General features: G+C 40.0%; 1 protein-coding gene and 1 long non-coding RNA gene across 2 annotated transcripts in view; one reads left to right on the forward strand and one right to left on the reverse strand.

The window, feature by feature from the left end:
• Window positions 1-26,059, reverse strand: part of LOC138369739 (uncharacterized) — a 63,771-nt gene that overhangs the window by 7,417 nt on the left and 30,295 nt on the right. Inside the window, exon 3 of the mRNA XM_069333185.1 lies at window positions 21,504-21,698. Within this exon, the coding sequence (XP_069189286.1) occupies window positions 21,504-21,698 (195 nt within the window). The remainder of the gene's footprint in view (window positions 1-21,503; window positions 21,699-26,059) is intronic.
• LOC138369738 (uncharacterized) lies at window positions 8,382-11,394 on the forward strand. The gene is made up of 3 exons (XR_011229909.1): window positions 8,382-10,691; window positions 10,816-10,942; window positions 11,324-11,394. It is a non-coding gene; the product is annotated as an uncharacterized lncRNA (long non-coding RNA).

The following is a 26,059-nucleotide window of genomic DNA, read 5'->3' on the forward strand; positions in this document are numbered from 1 at the left end:
ATCCGTGCCAGTGATTCCCGTGTGGAGATCTTGTCCAAAGTTCACCGGCATTTGAAGGCAGAGAAACAGGAAGGCAAGACTCCTAGTATAAAGGAAGGTGAGGAAATAGCTTCCACTAAACAGGAAGGTAAAAGCAGTGATGTCGAAAGTGATGAGAGTGAACTAAATATAAGTGTGCTTACTGTGAAAATGCGTGAACTAGAGATCCATCGAGAAATAGAATGGAAAAAGCTAGAGATCGCTAAAGAGAGAGAAGAGGAAGCGAGAAAGAGAGAAGATAAGAAATTAGAAATGGAAAGAGAGAGATTAGGAAAAGAATTAGAGATAAGGCGTTTAGAATTAGAACGAGAAAGAGAAGAGCGAGAAAGAGAAGAGAAACGAGAAAGGGAAGAGCGAGAAAGAGAAGAGAAACGAGAAAGAGAAGAGCGAGAAAGAGAAGAGAGACGAGAGAGAGAAGAACGAGAAAGGGAAGAGAAACAGCGAGAGAGAGAAGAAAAGGAAAGACAGAGACAACATGAACTAGAAGTATTACGATTAGGCGGTGGTCGGAGGCCAACAACGGAAACCAGTAGTTTCTATCCGGTAAGAAACATCAAAATGGTCCCCAAATTCCATGAGAAGGAAGTGTCAAAGTTCTTTGCAGCCTTCGAGAAAGTCGCTGCCTCTTTGGAGTGGCCAAGGGAGAATTGGGCCATCATGATACAGTCAGTCTTGACTGGGAAGGCCCAAATCGCCTACTCCACGTTATCCCTTGACGACTCCGGCGATTATGACAAGGTGAAGAAGGTTGTGCTCATGGCGTACCAATTGGTACCTGAGGCGTACCGGCAGAAGTTCAGAAACCTGAAAAAAGACCTCAGAGCACACTTTCACCGAATTCGCCACCATCAAGGAGCGACTTTTCCAGGAATGGTGTGCCTCTCGGAAGATGGAGACTAAAGAAGACCTCGAGCAGCTCATACTGCTAGAGGACTTCAAGGATTGTTTGTCTGGAGACTTGAAGACGTATCTAGAGGAACAGCAGGTAGAGACCTTGAGTGCAGCAGCCACAATGGCTGAGGAATACATCCTGACTCATAGGCCATCTGCTAGGTACGTCCCGAAGACCTATTCAAGATATCCAGCCAAACATAAACCGGAGGATAAAACTGCCCCTCGTAGTGTCGCCAAGTCAACCTCAGATAGTCCTCGGAGGATTAGTCCGAAAAGGGATGTATTGTGTTGGACCTGCGGCAAGAGAGGACATATTGCTGCGAAGTGTCGTAGCAGTACAGGTAATAATCCCCGTAGGGAAGTCATGCTGATAAACAGTATAGTACCACCGACATCCACCCTAGAGAAGAGGAAAGGATTGTTCGCCCCATATACCTCCCAAGGGCATGTAGCCAGTGGCCTTTCGAGTAAGCCCGTGGTAATACTTAGAGACAGTGGAGCGGCCCAGTCTCTAATTTTGGAAACATCATTACCCGAAGGTATATCGGCGAATGGGATGCAGAAGGTAATCCTGGGTGGATTCCCTTCCACCTTGTACGTTGCCCCTTTGGTACAAGTGCATCTAGACTCTCAGCACTTCAAAGGTGAGTGTCGGTTGGCTGTGGTGAATAGTCTTCCCATAAAGGGGATTGACGTAATATTGGCCAATGACTTAGCCCTAGGATTGTTACCCAACTGTCCCCTGGTAGTGGATGATCCAGAATGTGAAGAGACCCGTCCTATCGCGGCGGTGCAAACCAGGTCTCAGGCGCAACTCCATGCACCGCCAGATTTAAGCACTTTGTTTGACTCTCCTCCTATCCCACAGGTTACGAGTAGCCATACACCAGTCCCGCCCGTCCAGATGCCGGTTCCTGAACACTGGACTCGAGCCCATCTGATAGAGGAACAGAAGAAGGACCCTCAGGTACGGAAGTTGGCCGACACCATAGACTCTCCTACGAAAGGAGGTGATTTGTATGTACGGTCAAGTGATGTACTGTGTCGCCGGCATCCTCCGAAATACCCCCAGTCGAGTGCGGTAGGTGACCAGATAGTCGTCCCCGCCGTGTTCAGATCTAAGCTGTTAGAAACGGCCCATGCCAATAGATTTGCTGGACATGGTGGGATCTCTAAGACTTTCCAGCGCCTGGCCAAGAGTTTCTACTGGCCGCATATGAAGGAGGACGTACGTCGTTTTTGCAAAACCTGCCACGCCTGCCAGGTGGCCGGGAAAGCAAACCAGCCTGTCCCCAAAGCCCCTTTATACCCCATTCCATCCATAGGTGAGCCCTTTGAACATCTCATCCTGGATATAGTAGGCCCACTTCCGCCTTCTACCTCAGGGGTGCAGTATTTGCTAACGATACTAGATCGGGTTAGTAGGTACCCAGAAGCGATCCCCCTTAACCCTTACACTGCTCAGGGGTCATATGGACATTTACACCCCTGTGCGCAAGAAAAAAAAAAATTCAAAAAAATTTTTTCGTCTTCTAAACATGTTAATTTGTGTCCCCTGAGCACGGAAAAAATAAAAAAAAAATCGTAGGTAACATATTTTGGGCGCAATTGACCGAGGAAGTCTGGCAAAAAGTTGGCGTTGACAGAGCGGTCGTCAGACCCGGTCAGCGTCACCCGCGTTGACAGATGGAAGTTGCCACAAAGATATTATTACCTAATTGTTTCAATGTCTCCGATTGATTTTTTCTTAGTTTTTTTGCAGTAATATTATTCAATAGTGTGTATTGTAATATATTTATATAATAAAAGTGGTTAATAATCGCTATACTCAAAAGTATGATGTGCGTATTAGTGATTCAATTATTATGTTTATAAAACAATAAACAAATAGTTTTGCTGCTATTACACTCTATACACAGGTTATATATAAGTATTGGCATGTTTTGGTCACCATAACGAACCACTAAGTTTGTATTGAGAGTCGAAAAGCAACGAGGAGTTACCGCCACACACCAGCCAGCCACTCGCTGCCACTCCCTCAACACACGCACTAAACTTTCTCCCCCAACAATACCAGTTGTGGTGTTATTACACTATATACAGACGTTATATATAAGTATGAGTATATTTTGTTCACCACAACTGTACAGCTAAGCTGATATAGTTAGTTCAGGCACTAAGAGTCGTCGCTATACACAGATGGCGGCTGGCGGCTCCCTCACTCTTTCAAGGTCACACGCACTAAACTTTCTCCCCCAACAATACCAGTTGTGGTGTTATTACACTATATACAGACGTTATATATAAATATCTACATGTTTTATGCACCATAACTGTACACCTAAGCTTGTAGAGCGCCCAAAGAGCATAGTGGCCACCCTCTAAACAGCTAGAGAAATCGTGCAGACGACGTCACCTCCGTCACCCATATGGCTCCTCCCAGCATAATCCTTTTGCTGTTATTACACTAATACACACATTATATATAAGTATCTACATTTGTGTTCACCATAGAGAACCACTGACCTGGTATGGTGAACGCAAACAATAACAGGTGGCCACACAGTCAGTAAACGATGCTGTCTCCCTCCGTCTCTCAGCATCACTCCTCACACAGCGCTAATTATTACAACAATCCTGCTATTATCACAACCCTGGTTATTTATATCACAGTCATTGGTCATCTGTAATATTGTCATCGCTAAATAATAACAATTATATATTTATTTTGACATTTTTCGGCGATGCTGTGGGCACAAGCTGAACATCAATGCTGTTCGCTCATGCTGCGTGCGCCGGCCTTGGTTGCTCCAACAGTACTGTGCCTCTCACACCTGAGAATATTGCCCACGATTTTTTTTAAAAATGGCATCTGTTTACAAGAGCCCTGAGGAAGCTACTGTGAACCCCGTGTAGCCGCGGGCCATTTGAATCAGGCCTGGCACCCTATGGCGTATATATACGCCATGCGCACCATGGGACATGTTACTCAGGGCGTATATATACGCCATGCGCAGTTTAAGGGTTAAGACCATCACTGCGATGGTCTTGGTGAAACATTTGCTCTGGTTCGTCTCGCGATACGGTCTTCCTAAGACCATTCAGACGGACCAAGGATCTAACTTTATGTCCCATTTGTTTCGCCAACAGATCGCCGACCTGGGAATCCGACAGATTACCTCCAGTGCCTACCATCCCGAGTCTCAAGGAGCTTTGGAGCGTTTTCACCAGACGTTGAAGGGCATGCTTCGGAAGTTTTGCTATGACCGGCAGAGTAAGTGGGTTGAAGACCTGCCCTACCTCCTATTTGCGGTAAGATCAGTGCCCAATGAATCCCTAGGAATCTCCCCATTCGAGATGATCTTTGGTCACTCAGTTAGAGGTCCCTTAGAGGTGGCACGAGACCATTGGCTAGACGAGGAAACCAATGAGGACGTTGTGGACTGGTTGTCTACAAATAAAGGCCGGCTGTTCTCAGCATGGGAGATGGCTACGAGAACCTTGGAAAATACGCAAAAGACTACCAAGAGCAGATATGATAGAAGGACCAAGCAAAGAGAGTTCCAAGTAGGAGATCTGGTTTTGGTAAGTACTCCTACAGTAACCGGAAGCTTGAGCGCCAGATTCGTAGGTCCCTACCAGGTTGTAAAGAAGGTTACTAATCTCAATTACCTTCTTAGTACTCCAGACCGCCGGAAGAAAGAAACTTTGGTTCATGTCAATATGATCAAGAAATACGAGGGTCGGGATACACTCCCAATAACCTTGGTGACCACAAACGATGACATCGAGGAGGAAGAGGAGGTGTTAACTAACTCAGAAATTCTGTTAAACTTGCAGGCAAAGTTGACACACGTGGCCGAAGGACATCAACCATCATTGCTGCAGATGATCCAGGAATACAAGCCTATCTTCAAAGATGTTCCAGGATTAACATCAGTCCTAAGGCATGATGTCGAGCTGGAGGAAGGAGTCCGACCTATAAAGCAACACCCTTACTGTCTCAACCCACTGAAGAAATGGGTGGTGAAAGAGGAGATAGATTATATGCTGAAACACCATCTAATAGCCCCGAGCTCGAGCCCATGGTCGTCCCCGATACTACTAGTGCCCAAACCTGGTAAGAAATACCGTCTTTGTATTGATTATCGCCAGGTGAATAAGGTCACAGTAGCAGATACCTACCCTCTCCCCAGGGTAGAGGAATGTCTGGATGCCATAGGTAAAGCTCGTTACCTGACTAAATTTGACCTGTTCAAGGGCTATTGGCAAGTTCCCCTCACGGAGAAGGCCAAACCCATATCAGCATTTGTGACTCCCGACGGGCTGTTTGAATGTCAGGTGATGCCATTCGGGATGAAAAACGCAGCCTCCACTTTCCAGAGACTGATGGGTATTGTGTTGCGTGGCGTGGAAAACACCTTAGTCTACATCGATGATGTATTAATATATGATGTAGATTGGCAGGATCATCTGCGTCACATAGAGGATTTCTTCAAGGCCATGCTCCAATCAGGATTGGTGGTCAACCTGCATAAATCTGAGTTTGCCAGAACCTCTGTCATCTTCTTAGGTCATAAGGTTGGAGGAGGATGGATTGCACCGAAGGCCAGTAAAATAGAGGCAATAATCCAGTATCCTACACCAGCTACCAGGAAGGACATCTTGCGTTTCCTTGGTATGGCTGGTTTTTATCGTAAGTTTGTCCCTAATTTTTCCTCCATCGCCGCCCTCCTGACAGATCTTTTGAAGAAGGGGGTGAAACTAATATGGAATGAGAATTGCCAGGAGGCATTTGAGAGTCTAAAGACAATTCTAATCTCTTCTCCGATCCTCAGGTCCCCGAGCTTTGAGGATAGATTTATCCTAACGGTCGACGCTTCTGACTATGGCCTGGGCTCCGTGTTATCTCAGACGGACGAAAAGGGGGTGGAACATCCTGTGGCCTATCATTCTAAGAAGTTCACCCCCAGTCAGCTTAATTACTCAGTCATAGAAAAAGAAACGTTGGCCTTAATTAATTCCGTCCAGCACGTTGAGGTATACTTAACAAGTAATGGTCACCCTATATTAGTACGGACCGACCATAATCCTCTAAAGTTCCTAGCTCAGTTTAGGCAAAAGAACCTCAGGCTCACCAGATGGAGTCTACATCTGCAACAATATCCCCTCCAAATAGAACACATCAAAGGGGTGGACAACGTAGTAGCCGATGCATTGTCTCGCGTCTAGATCCACGTACTAATTTGGTTTGTGTTTCTCTTTATAGAACCCCAAACCAAATTCTTTTTGGTGGGGAGGTGTTACGGACCCGAGCCCGACGTCCGAGCACGGAGCAGTGACGACCGCGCCATCTGTGGGTCAGCTCCCGAAACCCCCTCCAAATGGACGACGACACCTGGTGAAGACGAAGTGTACTGGCCACAAGGGCCAGTTTCCAGTCCTGGTCAGCTCACAACACAGCCGCTGCTGACCTCTGGTGAGGTGGTGCTCAGACAACAGCGCCATCTATGGAGTGGATAGGTGGGCGTTTGTGTCTGAGCCTGTAAGTGAGGTGCTTTAGTGAGTCCCGGTTATTGATGACGTGTCTGCTTACAGAGTCGACCTGGGACTGCTGTGATGAAGTTGAGGCAGTCTAGCCAAGGCAGCCGTCCCCATACCTTGTGCGTTGCTGCAGCAGCTGTGAGTCGTCTCCCGGATGAACACTGTGGTGTTACCCTGCCTGTGAAGCGGCAGTGAAGGATTGTCGTACCCGGGACCGATTGCTGGAGACGATTAACCACTGGGGTATTGTAGACAGGAGAGTGATCTGTGGTATCACACGAGGCTCCTGACTAGGGCGTTACCCTAGTATCGCTCGTGGAGTGGCCTGAACAGCGTTGCTGATCCGGAACCTGCCAGCTGTTCTACTGGACTTGTGGTTGACGGCCTCCACGGCGGTACCCCCAGTGGAACTGTGTTTTGGCTGGCCTGTGTCAGGGGTAGACTCAGCTTGATCGAAGGATTTGTCAAGAGACCACGAGAGCACCGAGGAACTTGGCACCGAGAGGATCCAGAGCCTTCAGAAGAAGACGTCAGTGTAAATAAGTGTTAATACCCCTCCCCCTGTGTAACTTTTATATATTATTTATTGGTGAAGGTATTAATTATAATCTTAAGTTTTTGCCTTTCTTTCCCTTCCCCTTTTATTTTACTTGTGTCACGGATCTCATCCCTTGAAAGCCACTACTGGCTTGGGGCCGGATACCCTTCCTCTAATAACATCAGAGTATGAACCCAGTTGCGACCTGAGAGGGCCGTAACACACCTGATGTACTAGCAGTGCAGACAGGATAAGAGGAGGAAGGATGGCATAGAATCCTTACAGCATGTGCAGACATCTCTGACACTAATACCCCTTTCACACTGGATGAACACAATCGGGCTAAGAAAAACTCCAAAGAAACATCCCCTGGAGACGACAAAATAACCTATAAAATGATTAAAAACCTCGGCCCAGAGAGAGACGCTGCATATACCTTAGTTTAATTAACTTAGCCTGGCCTTAATTAGCCTTTAATTAACTTAGCCTTAGCCTTAATTAACTTCTCAAACTAGACCTACAGCTTGGAATAGAGCAGACATGTGCCGATCCCAAAACCCAAAGATCCAGTTAATCCCAGGCCCATCTCTCTCTCTGAAGATCTAATATATCGAAGATCGAATATATATATATATATATATATATATATATATATATATATATATATATATATATATATATATATATATATATATATATATATATATATTTATATATATATGTCGTACCTAGTAGCCAGAACGCACTTCTCTGCCTACTGTGCAAGGCCCGATTTGCCTAATAAGCCAAGTTTTCATGAATAAATATTTATATATATATAAATTTTATATATATATATATATATATACATATATACATATATATATGTATATATACATATATATATGTATATATGTATATATATATATATATATATATATATATATATATATATATATATATATATATATATATAGATATATATATATATATATATATATATATATTGTGACGGTGTTCCCCCCTCCCCCCTTATATTTCTCCCACACCTGCTGTAAGAGTCATGTCCACTTTACCCGAGCGTTCTCTACGTCGCAGGCTTCAGTTTGATATATGTGGGAGAGTGTAGTGTTCTCGAGGTGGCGAGAAATTTGTAAAAGAAGAGTATTTTGGCCTGTGGTATAGGCCCTTTAGGGAGCCAATATGGCGTTGGCCCCTCCGTTTTGCCGCCAAAACTGTGTGACGTCAGTGACGCCAGATTGGTCACCGACAGGGACGTGGTACAGAGAGCCAATGAAAACCTCTCTTGGCAAGTATGACGTCACGAAGGAAGGGGGGTCCGGTCAACGCGCCGCGGTGGCACCACCAGTCTGAGACAGCACGTCAAGGAGGTCGGATGTGCGCTGGGGGGTCCTGTCAGTTGGACAATTTACCCAGTCTCCGGAGGACTTACGCATCACCAGCGGTCTGACAGCACCTGTGGGGTCTTCCTTCGTTCATGTGTTGGACCAGAGAGGGAATTGGCAGAATATTGAGCAACAAGTGCTCCCAGGACAGGTGTTGTGCAGGTGAAGTCTAGGCAGCAATGTATGCGACGGCTGATAGCTTCACAGTGATAACGTAGTTGCTGGGCAAATCCTCCGTGAGGGAATCAGTCTGACACGACACGTCAAGGTGGACAGATGTGTGAAGGTTGATCCTGTCAGTTTGATAGTTGAACTCAGATCCCGTGGATCTTACGCGTCACCCGTAGTCTGCAAGTACGCCGAGAGGTCTTCCTTCATTCCATGTGTGGACCGAAGAGGGAATTTATGAAATATTGAGCATCAAGTGCTCCAGGGTCGGGTGCTGTGCAGGTGAAGTCTAGGTAGTAACGTCTGGGACGTCTGATAGCTTCATAGTGACGACGTAGCGGCTTGGCCAATCCACTGGGAAGCAGTGAAAGAAGATACTAATTGGGAATCCGTACGACTGCAGCCGAGAAGTAGGTTGGCAGCTGTAGTTGGGAGGAGAAGTTGACGGCTGGGAGACCGACTCCAACCCTACAAGACGTGGAGGAGGAGCACGGACCCGCGGAGGACAGAACACGGAGACAGCGCGTTTATTTTGGGACGTTGGTTGGGTTCCTAGAGGACACGACAGGGTGTGTGTGGGGGGCGTTCCCTACACGAGGTGAGAGCCTGGACCAGGAGCTACAACTCGACTCTCACCGGAGGATAGGTGGAAGTAGGTGATTCTAGTTTCCCTCCCAATTCCCCTTTAGTCAGCTATATTATTTAGCCAGAGTATTTTGTATGTCGTGAGCAAGGCTCACCAATGTCACAGTAGGACACAGTTGTGAGAAGTGGGGCTGTAGAAAGCCCTCACAGGATATATTTGTGGTGTGGATGCACCCGTATTATTATTGAAGAGTTTGCTGTGTTAGTTGATAATTTCTTTCATGTGACATTTATGGTATAACTTATGCCAGAGAATATATATATATATAAAGTGAACCAGTTATTGGAGTTAGGCTATGTGCCCAGTATTGATATTATTACTATTAGGGGCCATGGTACCCGAAAATCCGAAGAAAAATGGAATATTTACGAAAAATTACGAGAAATACTACAACGTTCTGGCAACACTGTGGTGCAAACCGTTTTATGTTATCTTGATAAATAACGTAATTAGAGTCAAATTTCCTGCTGCAACTTTGCCAAATCCGGCCTCGCGGCCTGGGTGCGCCGCGGAGTAATGTGTTTTACGTTGTAGAGGTCTAATATTTCGTAATAGCGTTGTAAATAACATATTATGCATAAAACGAATAAACTCACTCATTGGCAACAGTCTCGTGTGAGGCAAAGGGTGGGCTGTGGCTAAGCAGTCAGTCACTCTTTGTGTCCCTGAGGAGGTGGATCTATCGTTGACGCGCGCTCACAATATCTCCCAGAACGCTCGCTATTTCTGTGCTATTTGGACTGCAATATGACTTACCAAACGAACAAGAAGAAGGCATTGAAAGCTAGATGCATGCGAGCTGTCCGTAGAAGGTACGAGCTGGCTGTAATGCGTAAATCACGCAATTTGTCGAGTGAGGAGCGTGGTGGCCTCTCCGCCGCCAGTGTGAGGGGCCTGTTGCAGCCCGCAACCACCTACCCTCTGCCACCGCACGTCTTGGACCTGCTACTCCAGATGTTGGACCTGCTACACCAGATGTTGGACCTGCTACTCGTGATGTTGGACCTGCTACTCGTGATGTTGGACCTGCTACTCGTGATGTTGGACCTGCTACTCGTGATGTTGGACCTGCTACTCGTGATGTTGGACCTGCTACTCGTGATGTTGGACCTGCTACTCGTGATGTTGGACCTGCTACTCGTGATGTTGGACCTGCTACTCGTGATGTTGGACCTGCTACTCCTGATGTTGGACCTGCTACTCCTGATGTTGGACCTGCTTCGCAATGGCAATGACAGCTGTCAACTACAACGTCGGATATGTGACCGGATCTCTGACCAGCCTCATTGGTCTACCACAAAGTGACGTACGAGACTGGTACTTTGAAAGGAAGAACAAGGAGATGCAGATACCAACGAAACGCATCACCAAGCCACGACAGGCCCCTGAGGGAGCTGACCCAGGTTATGGGGCAGGGGCCTACTAGTGCCAATGCAGTGCCACCTGCAGGACTCATATTTCTGACCAATTATATTAGGTTAGTATGTTTTAGTGTTATATTGTGATATTACTTCATAAATATTTGTACATATACAACTGGTGACAAATATTATTTATTTTTTTTTTTTTAATAATAATAATTTTTTTTTTTTATTAATCAGACGATCTTCATGGAACTTGCACACCATACTGAACCCATGCCTTTCTACAAGGGTGCAAATTTTGAATGATATTGGTCAACATCAACCTCACCCACAGGTGGCTCAACTTTGAACTTTGTTTCTGCAGGTAAGTGTTTTACAACTATATCTGACTTCACAGCCTTTATTTATTATTCGATTTACATGGAACTTGCACATTATATGTAGAGTTTATGCCTCTAAAAATACATGTTGTGATTGTTATCTAAGTAGATTTATTGATTTTATAAATAATGATAAGCTTCAGTTTGTTGCATACTTTTTGGGAAAATTTAATAAATCTGTATTATTGCACTAAATACATTTGGGATAAAAATCCATACTTGCAAATCTTTATTATATAGTAAGGTCATAGCTGAGTGTCATAGAAATGATTTCGTTTTACAATTGTGGGCTGTGAAAGCAATTGAACATTGTTGGAAAATTGTCTAAAATATTCTTTTCCTTTTTTTTCTCCTTCTCTATTTAGGCTGAGATGATGAAACTTGGCCCAGTTGCAGCACCTTTCACATGTATGAGGATAATAAATTTTGAATACCCTACGACAATTTTCTTATATCCTGGTCATATAGCCCCTTATTGATATCTATGATTTATCTATATATATATATGTACTTGTGTGTTGAATAATTTCTCATGTGTGCAGTGATCAATTGAATATTCCCCTACGAAAGGAATTACTGAGAACTCCAGTATTATATCTTGTTGCATTCGTTATCATTACATGAAATACAGTGTGTTACGCCATGATAGTGAATTATTATGTTCATTAATATAGAGATGTTTGATTGAGCTCAAGATCAGTGCAGTGATTCGATTGCGTTCTATTGCCATTATAGCAGTAATTGTGTTGTGTGATAATACAGTGATAGTTGAGAATTTAAAGAAACAGGCGCATAACGCCAACAAACAAATAGTGCAGTAAGAGATCACGCAGTGAGGGGGGAGTCGCCCAGCTGATTTTGACGTTTGACGTGAAGGGAAGCATTGCCAACTTGGTGCGTCCCTGATTATATGTGGAGAACGAGCGACTTTTGCATGAACTAGCTGTTTGCTTGTTGATATAAGAATATGATGTCTTGAGTTTTAAGTAAAATACAAAATACCTTGGGGTTTGTATCATCCCCTCCATATTTCTTGTGGCTGTATAATACTTGAGAGGAGATAGAGTGATAGGAATAAATACCTGCCTGATATCAGACCTATTGTGTGTTCTTGCCGCTGTTATCACAATTTCACCAAACCACTGACGTGTTACTGGACATAGGAAACACCAGTTGGCAACCTTGTGGTTAATAGTAGAGCCCTTTGTCGGGGCGGGCACACAGTTGTAAGAGCAAACTGTGTCTCCACTCATCTCTAACTACTAAGGCCGGTTGGGGATCGACTGGGGTACTCTCCTGGCGTACAGTGGCGCCGCGAGGATGGAGTGAAGACCCGCAGGGCTACGGTGAGTAACAGTTATCGCTAATAGTGCGACCGTTGAGAGGACATCTTGTATACTGTTGCTCACCCCTCGTACGATAAACCCCGACAATATATATATATATATATATATATATATATATATATATATATATATATATATATATATATATATATATATATATATATATATCGTACCTAGTAGCCAGAACGCACTTCTCAGCCTACTATGCAAGGCCCGATTTGCCTAATAAGCCAAGTTTTCATGAATTAATTGTTTTTCGAAAACCTAACCTACCTAACCTAACCTAACCTAACTTTTTCGGCTACCTAACCTAACCTAACCTATAAAGATAGGTTAGGTTAGGTTAGGTAGGGTTGGTTAGGTTCGGTCATATATCTACGTTAATTTTAACTCCAATAAAAAAAAATTGACCTCATACATAATGAAATGGGTAGCTTTATCATGTCATAAGAAAAAAATAGAGGAAATACATTAATTCAGGAAAACTTGGCTTATTAGGCAAATCGGGCCTTGCATAGTAGGCCGAGAAGTGAATTCTGGCTACTAGGTACGACATATATATATATATATATATATATATATATATATATATATCAACGAGGTCAATGACATCATCAAGAGAAGCCTCGTCTCAGCTGGGTGCCCAGCGGAGAGAGAACCTCGCATCCTAGGGGTCCAAAACCCGGATTTCCCAGCACTTCGCCCTGATGGCATCACCATATACTCATGGAAGGAGGGTAGACAGTTGGTGTGGGACTACACATGTGTATCCACCCTGGCTGACACCTATGTACACTTCGGAGCTGATCAAGCAGGTGGGGCGGCCAACCACAGGGAAACAGCAAAATCACTCAAGTACAGGCGACTGGAAGGTCAATACCTCTTTGTTCCCATAGCGTCTGAGACGCATGGCCCCTGGGGCAAGAGTGCCTTGGGATTTCTCAAGGAATTGGGGTCCTAGCTCATTGACGTCACCAGAGACCCAAGGGCTTCCAGTTTTTTATTTCAGCGTCTCAGTGTGGCGATCCAGAGGGGAAATGCTTGCTGCGTCCTCGGTTCCTGTCCAGAAGCGGAGGAGCTTCAAGAGATCCATAACCTTTAGGCATTTGTCTTGTATGTTTTGTAACCTTTAAATACACAATAAAGGAAAAAAAAAAAAGGGAAGGGGGTGGTAGGAGAAAAGCACACAGAAACTCTATTGGAGGGAATACACATTCCCTCCAATGCGTTATGTGTGGTTTCCTCCGAGGCTATAGGTCCCCCTTCTTCCAGCCAGAGGTGGTACTCCCTTCCCTATTTTATATATATATATATCTTGAGATGATCTCGGAGCTTTTTTTAGTGTCCCCGCGGCCTGGTCCTCGACCATGTCTCCACCCCCAGGAAGCAGCCTGTGTCAGCTGACAAACTCCCAGGTACCTATTTACTGCTAGGTAACAGGGGCATTCAGGGTGAAAGAAAATTTGCCCATTTGTTTCTGCCTCGTGCGGGAATCGAACCCGCGCCACAGAATTACGAGTCCTGCGTGCTATCCACCAGGCTACGAGGCCCCGTAGCATTTATGCATATATAATGCATATATATTTATGCATATATTCATTGCATATATATATATATATATATATATATATATATATATATATATATATATATATATATATATATATATATATATATATATATATATATATATATAAACTTTAATTAATATACAAAACAAATTATAAAACAAAGACAATCCCTTGGCTATGTATATATATATATATATATATATATATATATATATATATATATATATATATATATATATATATGTATGTCGTACCTAGTAGCCAGAACGCACTTCTCAGCCTACTATACAAGGCCTGATTTGCCTAATAAGCCAAGTTTTCATGAATTAATTGTTTTTCGACTTCCTAACCTAACCTAACCTAACTTTTTCTGCTACCTAACCTAACCTATAGAGATAGGTTAGGTTAGGTTAGGTACGTTAATTTTAACTCCAATAGAAAAAAAATTGCCTCATACATAATGAAGTGGGTAGCTTTATCATTTCATAAGAAAAAAAATTGAGAAATTATATTAATTCAGGAAAACTTGGCTTATTAGGCAAATTGGTCCTTGCATAGTAGGCCGAGAAGTGCGTTCTGGCTACTAGGTACGATATATATATATATATATATATATATATATATATATATATATATATATATATATATATATATATATATATATATATATATATATATATATATACATATATGCATATATATATATATATATATATATATATATATATATATATATATATACATATATGCATATATATATATATATATATATATATATATATATATATATATATATATATATATATATATATATATATATATATGCATATATATATATATATATGTCGTACCTAGTAGCCAGAACGCACTTTTCAGCCTACTATGCAAGGCCCGATTTGCCTAATAAGCCAAGTTTTCATGAATTAATTGTTTTTCGGCTACCTAACCTAACCTAACCTAACTTTTTCTGCTACCTAACCTAACCTAACCTATAAAGATAGGTTAGGTTAGGTTAGGTAGGGTTGGTTAGGTTCGGTCATATATCTACGTTAATTTTAACTCCAATAAAAAAAAATTGACCTCATACATAATGAAATGGGTAGCTTTATCATTTCATAAGAAAAAAATTAGAGAAAATATATTAATTCAGGAAAACTTGGCTTATTAGGCAAATCGGGCCTTGCATTATAGGCTGAGAAGTGCGTTCTGGCTACTAGGTACGACATATATATATATATATATATATATATATATATATATATATATATATATATATATGCATATATATATATATATATATATATGCATATATATATATATATATATATATATATATATATATATATATGCATATATATATATATATATATATATATATATATATATATATATATATATATATATATATATATATATATGCATATATATATATATATATATATATATATATATATATATATATATATATATATATATATATGCATATATATATATATATATATATATATATATATATATATATATATGCATATATATATATATATATATATATATATATATATGCATATATATATATGTCGTACCTAGTAGCCAGAACGCACTTCTCAGCCTACTACGCAAGGCCCGATTTGCCTAATAAGCCAAGTTTTCCTAAATTAATATATTTTCTCTAATTTTTTACTTATGAAATGATAAAGCTACCCATTTCATTATGTATGAGGTCATTTTTTTTTTATTGGAGTTAAAATTAACGAAGATATATGACCGAACCTAACCAACCCTACCTAACCTAACCTAACCTATCTTTATAGGTTAGGTTGGGTTAGGTACCCGAAAAAGTTAGGTTAGGTTAGGTTAGGTAGGTTAGGTTGTCTAAAAAACATTAATTCATAAAAACTTGGCTTATTAGGCAAATCGGGCCTTGCATAATAGGCTGACAAGTGAGTTCTGGCTACTAGGTACGACATATATATATATATATATATATATATATATATATATATATATATATATATATATATATATATATATATATATATATATATGTCGTACCTAGTAGCCAGAACGCACTTCTCAGCCTACTATGCAAGGCCCGATTTGCCTAATAAGCCAAGTTTTCCTGAATTAATATATTTTCTCTAATTTTTTTCTTATGAAATGATAAAGCTACCCATTTCATTATGTATGAGGTCAATTTTTTTTTATTGGAGTTAAAATTAACGTAGATATATGACCGAACCTAACCAACCCTACCTAACCTAACCTAACCTATCTCTATAAGTTAGGTTTGGGTAGGTAGCCGAAAAAGCTAGGTTAGGTTAGGTTAGGTAGGTTAGGTAGTCGAAAAACAATTAATTCATGAAAACTTGACTTATTAGGCAAATCGGGCCTTGCATAGTAGGCTGAGAAGTGCGTTCTGGCTACTAGGTACGACATATATATATATATATATATATATATATATATATATGTCGTACCTACTAGCCAGAACGCACTTCTCAGTCTACTATGCAAGGCCCGATTTGCCTAATAAGCCAAGTTTTCATGAATTAATTGTTTTTCGACTACCTAACCTACCTAACCTAACCTAACCTAACTTTTTCGGCTACCTAACTTATTCTAACCTATAAAAATAGGTTAGGTTAGGTTAGGTAGGGTTGGTTAGATTCGGTCATATATCTACGTTAATTTTAACTCCAATAAAAAAAAATTGACCTCATACATAATGAAATGGGTAGCTTTATCATTTCATAAGAAAAAAAATAGAGAAAATATATTAATTCAGGAAAACTTGGCTTATTAGGCAAATCGGGCCTTGCATAGTAGGCTGAGAAGTGCGTTCTGGCTACTAGGTACGACATATATATATATATATATATATATATATATATATATATATATATATATATATATATATATATATATATATATATATGCATATATATATATATATATATATATATATATATATATATATATATATATATATATATATATAGGGGAGAGGTGGTACTCCCTTCCCTATTTTATATATATATATATCTTGAGATGATTTCGGGGCTTTTTTTAGTGTCCCCGCGGCCTGGTCCTCGACCATGCCTCCACCCCCAGGAAGCAGCCTGTGTCAGCTGACAAACTCCCAGGTACCTATTTACTGCTAGGTAACAGGGGCATTCAGGGTGAAAGAAACTTTGCCCATTTGTTTCTGCCTCGTGCGGGAATCGAACCCGCGCCACAGAATTACGAGTCCTGCGTGCTATCCACCAGGCTACGAGGCCCCGTAGCATTTATGCATATATAATGCATATATATTTATGCATATATTCATTGCATATATATATATATATATATATATATATATATATATATATATATATATATATATATATATATATATATATAAACTTTAATTAATATAGAAAACAAATTATAAAACAAAGACAATCCCTTGGCTATGTATATATATATATATATATATATATATATATATATATATATATATATATAATCGGGCAAGGCCCAATTAGGCAAATCGGGCCTTGCATAGTAGGCTGAGAAGTGCGTTCTGGCTACTAGGTACGACATATATATATATATATATATATATATATATATATATATATATATATATGTCGTACCTAGTAGCCAGAACTCACTTCTCAGCCTACTATGCAAGGCCCGATTTGCCTAATAAGCCAAGTTTTCATGAATTAATGTTTTTTCGTCTACCTAACCTACCTAACCTAACCTAACCTAGCTTTTTTTGGCTACCTAACCTAACCTTACCTATATATATAGGTTAGGTTAGGTTAGGTAGGGTTGGTTAGGTTCGGTCATATATCTACGTTAATTTTAACTCCAATAAAAAGAATTGACCTCATACATAGTGAAAAGGGTAGCTTTATCATTTCATAAGAAAAAAATTATAGTAAATACATTAATTCAGGAAATCTTGGCTTATTAGGCAAATCGGGCCTTGAATAGTAGGCTGAGAAGTGAGTTCTGGCTACTAGGTACGACATATATATATATATATATATATATATATATATATATATATATATATATATGCATATATATATATATATATATATATATATATATATATATATATATATATATATATATATATATATGTCGTACCTAGTAGCCAGAACGCACTTCTCAGCCTACTATGCAAGGCCCGATTTGCCTAATAAGCCAAGTTTTCCTGAATTATTATATTTTCTCGAATTTTTTTCTTATGAAATGATAAAGCTACCCATTTCATTATGTATGAGGTCAATTTTGTTTTATTGTAGTTAAAATTAGCGTAGGTATATGACCGAACCTAACCAACCCTACCTAACCTAACCTATCCTATCTTTATAGGTTAGGTTTGGTTAGGTAACCGAAAAAGGTAGGTTAGGTTAGGTTAGGTAGGTTAGGTCGTCGAAAAAACATTAATTCATGAAAACTTGGCTTATTAGGCAAATTAGGCCTTGCATAGTAGGCCGAGAAGTGCGTTCTGGCTACTAAGTACGACATATATATATATATATATATATATATATATATATATATATATATATATATATATATGTACCTAGTAGCCAGAACGCACTTCTCAGCCTACTATGCAAGGCCCGATTTGCCTAATAAGCCAAGTTTTCCTGAATTAATATATTTTCTCCAATTTTTTTCTTATGAAATGATAAAGCTACCTATTTCATTATGTATGAGGTCAATTTTTTTTATTGGAGTTAAAATTAACGTAGATATATGACCGAACCTAACCAACCCTTCCTAACCTAACCTAACCTATCTTTAAAGGTTAGGTTAGGTTAGGTAGCCGAAAAAGTTAGGTTAGGTTAGGTTAGGTAGGTTAGGTAGTCGAAAAACAATTAATTCATGAAAACTTGGCTTATTAGGCAAATTGGGCCTTGCATAGTAGGCTGAGAAGTGCGTTCTGGCTACTAGGTACGACATATATATATATATATATATATATATATGTCGTACCTAGTAGCCAGAACTCACTTTTTGGCCTACTATTCAAGGCCCGATTTGCCTAATAAGCCAAGTTTTCCTGAATTAATATATTTTTTCTAATTTTTTTCTTATGAAATGATAAAGCTACCCATTTCATTATGTATGAGGTCAATTTTTTTTTATTGGAGTTAAAATTAACGTAGATATATGACCGAACCTAACCAACCCTACCTAACCTAACCTAACCTATCTTTATAGGTTAGGTTTGGTTAGGTAGCCGAAAAAGTTAGGTTAGGTTAGGTTAGGTAGGTTAGGTAGTCGAAAAACAATTAATTCATGAAAACTTGGCTTATTAGGCAAATCGGGCCTTGCATAGTAGGCTGAGAAGTGCGTTCTGGCTACTAGGTACGACATATATATATATATATATATATATATATATATATATATATATATATATATATGCATATATATATATATATATATATATATATATATATATATATATATATATGCATATATATATATATATATATATATATATATATATATATATATATATATATATGCATATATATATATATATATATATATATATATATATATATATATATATATATATATATATATATATGCATATATATATATATATATATATATATATATATATATATATATTGGTGTATACAGGCAGCATATTTTCATTTATACATGTTTCATTGAATATGACTGCATATTCTGAATTTATTAAATAGTAGTTTAGGACTTCTATTCCTTTGACCAGTGCTCCAGCATCTTTTTTTAAATGGAAGACGAGTTCTCCAAAGATCATCTTCGTTCGAGGTGAAGAAAAAGAAATAAAAAAATGTAGAATGTATTACACTTATTATAAAATGTACACAACGTTTCGAACCTACATGGTTTATTCTCAAGTGATAAGAAAACACATGGCGTGTTAGATTTATACTAGTAAGGGGTCAGGTGAAGACAAGTAGATCTATATAAATGGGACAAGAATAAAGGAAAAGGTAAGGCGTTAAAGAAAAAATGGCGAAAATAGGAGACGAAGTACATACAAAGATTAATCAGGTGTAGTGGGCGTAGCATGTTGAGCAGTGTTTTCTATGTTGGCATCTTTATGTTCTTCACTTATTATAAAAAAATTATATTAAGTGTAATACTTTCTACAGTTTTTTATTTCTTTTTCTTTACCTCGAACGAAGATGACCTTTGGAAAACTCCTCTTCCAATTAAACCCAAGATGCTAAAATACTAGTCAGAGTGATAGAAGCCCTAAACAAGAAAAGAATCAGTACAGAAGCTGCCACGTATGGGCCAATAGCCCCTCTGCAATTTCCTTGATTCTTAAGTTCCTATGATACAAGTTGTCTACAAATTTCTAATTCCAATCAAGAATAGCCCAGTTGAGAACCCATTTTTTCCCCGACATGATTGTATGACTGTTCCTGCTGTGAGCCGAAGGATGCCTTTTAAATTTTCTCCAGGACTTGTTTGTGGCCTTAGCTACCACCCGGCAACAATAACCAAACCATTGTAGATGAAAACGCTTTGTCACATTCTGTAGGTGATGAATATAGTATCCTTATAGAGGAGGTACAGTATGCGACTGCTAAAGACGTTTGCTTTTCTGTTCACGTCTCCTTAAAGTAAGGCATTCCATTTATATGTTCCTAGTTCTGAGTGGGAGGATGGCTTGAATCAAACCCATTTTGTTTTATTAGATTCTTCACCTTGATCTGTTGGGACAGCCACTGCAGTGAAGACAGCCTAGTTTTGTAGCGAAACAATATATCCCAATATCTCTCTCTCTCTCTCTCTCTCTCTCTCTCTCTCTCTCTCTCTCTCTCTCTCTCTCTCTCTCTCTCTCTCTCTTTCTCTCTCTCTCTCTCTTTCTCTCTCTCTCTCTCTCTCTCTCTCTCTCTCTCTCTCTCTCTCTCTCTTTCTCTCTCTCTCTCTCTCTCTCTCTCTCTCTCTCTCTCTCTCTCTCTCTCTCTCTCTCTCTCTCTCTCTCTCTCTCTCTCTCTCTCTCTCTCTCTCTCTCTCTTTCTTTCTCTTCACTAGGATGTGTTTGGCATAGGGAGGGAGGGGATATGACATAAATTTGATTGTAAGAAGAGGAATGACACGAGGCACAAATAAATCACTGGGAAATATTTACGTCTGGAGGTAAAATGTGGCTGACGAGGATGAGGCTGCGTCTCCCAAGGTAATACATGCAGATACTTGCCACACACATGTATACTCTATATAGATGGGGGACCACATAGGTTTACATATATGGGGCTACACCCGGAGTTAACAGTCACACAGGCTCTCATTCATGGGTCATACTCAGAGTTGCTCATAAATTCTTTACACAGAGAATAACTGATGACATTGACTGTCACTCACTTTAGCATAAAAATAAGATAATAACAAAAGGCGTCAAATATGGGTAAATAAGTAATGCTTTGGGTATCATGTAGGAGGAAGAGAAGTTACCTTCGTGTGAAACATGGAAGAGTTTGGCCACAGTTTGACTCAAACATGTTGAAGATAAGTCACACCTGGATTCAATCACACTACACATAAGCCACACTTGGATTGAAATGAAAAATAAAAACATGTTTTAAAGAATACACTGGCTGTATACTCACACCAGTAACTAGAAAGTGCACACGAAGAGTAAAAGTCGACCACCAGGCTGTTATTGTCGCACGGATTATTAGAAGTCTTACTGATCCTAGTGCCGCTCAGGGCCACTTCTGTGAGGTTATACGCGACTACGATCGTACAGCTGCTGTCTGTGGTGATCCCCACAACCACACGGGTAAGGTTATTTATTCCGCATTCTGTAATAATAAAAGAGGAGATATAAAAAAAATTATTTATAATAAACTACCTTAGGTGTTTAGGTTCTTTGGATTTCGGATTTGATGTCCAAAAGGCTTGGAAAGGATGTGAAGGAAGAGGGACGTGGAGGTGAAATTCTGGAAAAGGATTTGAGTGTGGAGAGAGAGGGGTTGAAAGTCCGGTGGCCTGTCCACCATAATCTGGCATGAGGTGTGGGTCGCTTGTTAGTTAAGAGTTAGCTTGGGTGTGTGTTGTGTAGGGTTGTCAGTGCTGGATGGGGTGGCTAGTATGGGTGTCTTACATGGTTGGGCGTATTATTTCATTGAACCACCTGACTTAGTGGGGCCACGTGAGCAACACAAATGCAAACAAGTTTGAATGGTCTTCAACCATATGTGCGACTGAAAACACCACACCCCTTAAGTGACTCGAACCCAGACAGCCAGGTTCCCTTAATACCTTTTTTTTCAGTTTTATTAAACAATAGAGATTTTATACAAAATTTAAAAATAACTGAGTTACTTTATAATTTATTTTATTTTTTATATTTAGCCTTTAGTTTTCTTTTATTAGTTTTATAAAATTGTAATATCAATATAGCTATAGGTTAAGTACTAATTGTAATTAAGAAACAATAAATGCTATTTACATGCTTGTCCTCCATCACTACCAAGGTCGTCTGTAGTCGTGGTTTTCTTTACAGCTTTTCGGGTAAACTCTAATATTCAAATTTTTTTGGCGCGATGTAGGTGATAACGTGTATTTAGGTACTATGCCGATAGTCAGGAATGTACTTATTACATTTAGTATTAAAACGTACTGTCTATTCGGAGGATGGGCTGACCAGTCTCTTTATAATTTTGGGGGGTTAACTTTGTCATCCTGCGCTGGACACGTTCAAGTGAATTTATATCCATTCTATAGTACGGGGACTAAAACTGAACTGCATAATCTAAATGGGGCCTAACCAGAGCAAGATATAGTTGAAGAACAACACCAGGTGTCTCGTTACTAACGCTTGAATTAATAAATTCCAGTGTCCTATTTGATTTATTACGAACATTTATGCATTGATTTTTTGGTTTTAAATTCTTACTAATCATAACTCCCAGATCCCTTTCGCAATCCGACTTTTCCATCTCACCACTATCTAGCTCATATCTTGTAATTCTATCATCATTACCTAGCCCTAAAACCTTACATTTATCAGCATTAAACTACATCTCCCAATCTTCTGACCATTTCAAAACCCTATTTAGATCGTCTTGAAGTGATAACGAGTCTTTTTCCGTGTTTATTTTCCTCCCGATTTTTGTATTATCGGCAAATCTGCAAATGTTGCTACTCAAACCTGAATCTAAATCATTTATATATATTATGAATAACAGAGGTCCCAAGACAGAGCCTTGAAGCACACCACTTACAACATTCCCTGGAAACACAAACCGTAACTGTTTCTATTTTCCGCTTGTTACAACTTGTAATAAAGTTGTTACATCTTAGCTTAACGTGTTTATGACGTATTAGAACGTTTTACAACTTGCTATATTGGTTGTTATAACTGGTTAGGAGGTGTTAAAACTGGTTCAAACGTTGTACCAACGATGTAGTTTCGGTGTGTTTGGCGGGATTTTCCCACTCTGACTTAGAGACTATATTGACTATAGAGACTATATTGACTATATTGACTATAGAGACTAACCTCTCTGACGGCAAAGAGGTTTCGAGGTAGAACGCGAACTTCGTATACCGGATGGAGGGACCTTCTGTAAGCCCGACATCATAGCTTGCAAAGGTAATGAGGCCTTTATATTAGACACCCAGGTCTAAGCTGATAACTTCCCACTCTCCCGTCCACATCAGAGCAAATGCGACCAGTACGGAATCCCCAGAGATCCTTCAAAAGGTCAGGGATGCTTTTCGCCCCATGCCAGTACTGGGATGGGGCGAAAAGCATTGCCAATTGCAATGGCTTTGTGGAACGGAATTTAATTGAGTCTGCGCTAATTAGTCAATGTCCAAATCTTCTCAATGTTAGTACTGGTATGTACAAACTTGACCCTGTTTTAAGTTACAATATTACACAACAGTTTAAGAAAAAACTCTCAAAGGGAGGCTTACAATGTCTCATTACAATTTTATATTCATTTATTGTGTGTTCATGAGGCTTTTCTTCAACCTTTCATCCTTATTCTCTGACCGCTTAATCCTCTTTGACCTTTCCTGTTTCTGGTAATCCTTTCCCTAGAGATGGGTTGGTCAGGTTCCAGGTGTTGGCCTGCATCCTCTCTCTCTTTCTCTAGTCAGTCTGGTGTTGACAAAGGCTCTAACAGGCCGAAACGTTCACCTCTCTTTCCCATTTCTTTGTGGTTTTTCCGCATATATATATATATATATATATATATATATATATATATATATATATATATATATATATATATATATATATATATATATATATATATATATATATATATATATATATATATTGTGACGATAATCTCTTTCAAGAGAGATTGAGCCTGCTCTTCCCTACTTTAAGTTACGCCAAAGACACAATTATAAGATGCTACATTCAAGATACGTCACCAGTAGCACAAAACGTTTTGACCAGGAGGCAAAACGTATCCAAGATCCCCCCACTCCACACACCCTCCTCACGCTGGCTCATCATCAAACCAGCTAACTTCCCTTCACCAGCTTGCCTGCCTCTGATTGGCGACTCGCCAGCCACGCACCTGCACACAGCACCTCAGCGCCCTCTACACGAATCGACGTCTGAGCCTGACCAGCTATCCATTTCAGAATATTCCTTGTGCTCTTAAGGTTGACACCTCTCTCTGGCATACTCGCTTATTAGCTCGTATACGAAGGGAGGTTTCAGCCATAGCCGATATTCTCAGCACCATTTTAACATTGTATTTTGTATTTCACATTGTCTTTGAATTTTCTTTATTATTTAACTGTAATTTAACGTCCCGAGATTTGTCTTTATTTTCATTTATGTTTAAAGTAAATATATTAAAGTTTCATTGTTCATATTTTGTGTTTTACGTGTTCCTCCTTCTAACTTATCACAGGCAAGCAGTCTATATTGTTTAAAGTGTGACCAGGCTTTGACACCTGCCATTGGAGGACTGCCGAACATCAACACTCCAACACTTTCCCGTCACATATATATATATTATATATATGTATATCTTTGCAGGTAATCCAGCCTATAGCTGTAACTCTCTGTAAACTTCAGTACAGGTATTCCTTGGCATAGAAATGACAATCAATCATCCACCTTTCACTGCGTCTTGCATGCTAACGACAATCAAGCACTCTACCAACTTCCTACAAGTAGTCAATAAGAACTTCCTTCCCACATCTGCAAGTTCACTACCCTGACATCATCAGGTTCTTCCAGGCTCATCTACCAGGATCCTCTGTAGCTCTTCCAGGCTGCTGCACCACGAAGTTCTCCTTGGACTCCAGTGATACTCCACTACCGTTTCCAGACACATGTGAGACTTCACTGCTCCTCTTCTCTCATTATGAGGTCCAATTCCTCACTATGGGGCTTGCTATTCCACAGAGTACAACATCTACCCCTACAGGCTTGAAGTTCCAATCATCAACTTCTACTCTGGCCTCAGAGTACTCCCACCAACTTCTTCCTGAGGACAAACCTGCAACCCATCGATATGCCAATAAAAATGTTCCTCTATAAACACACAAACGAAATAAACTACACAATTAATGTTTCCACCCAACATCTGTCTCCAGACTATCGTGGGTGTGGACTCTCCCACGTTTGGGCTGGTCCATCCTCCGCCCGGCCAGGCGGCCCTCGAGACAGCTGGCTGCCAACACTCAGTTGCCCTCAGGAGCTCGGCGTGGAAAGACAGCCGCTCGTTCCTCAGCTGTCTCTCTCACCTCTTTCTTATTTAGGCTTTCTGCCTTAACAAAATGTGTCTAATATATCAACAGACACTTGCTACGATCGCTGGGCACACGATCAACTTTAGGCAATCACTATTAACTAGTTAAATTTGGGCTTACCACAATATTGTCTCTTGCCAGGGCACTCCTCGATGACGCCTGACCAGGGCGCTCCCAAGGCTGCCCAAGAAAATCTTACAGGATGGCTTCACAACTCTTCCTGCCGTCCAGGACTTTAGACCACACTTTCCCAGCTTGACTCAACAACTGAAACGTCAGCACACTTCCTTCCTCTTGAAGGTATATCAACTAGGGGTTCCTCTCTAACAGCTCACACGGAGCGCAGCTTCCCCTCACGATGTCTGGTGCTCAAGTGGGGCCAAAGCCCTGCAGACGCGAGCCTCACACTTCCAGCAAACTCTCCACATCTATT

This window comes from Procambarus clarkii, chromosome 29 (genome assembly GCF_040958095.1).
Source record: "Procambarus clarkii isolate CNS0578487 chromosome 29, FALCON_Pclarkii_2.0, whole genome shotgun sequence".
NCBI lineage: Eukaryota > Metazoa > Arthropoda > Malacostraca > Decapoda > Cambaridae > Procambarus > Procambarus clarkii.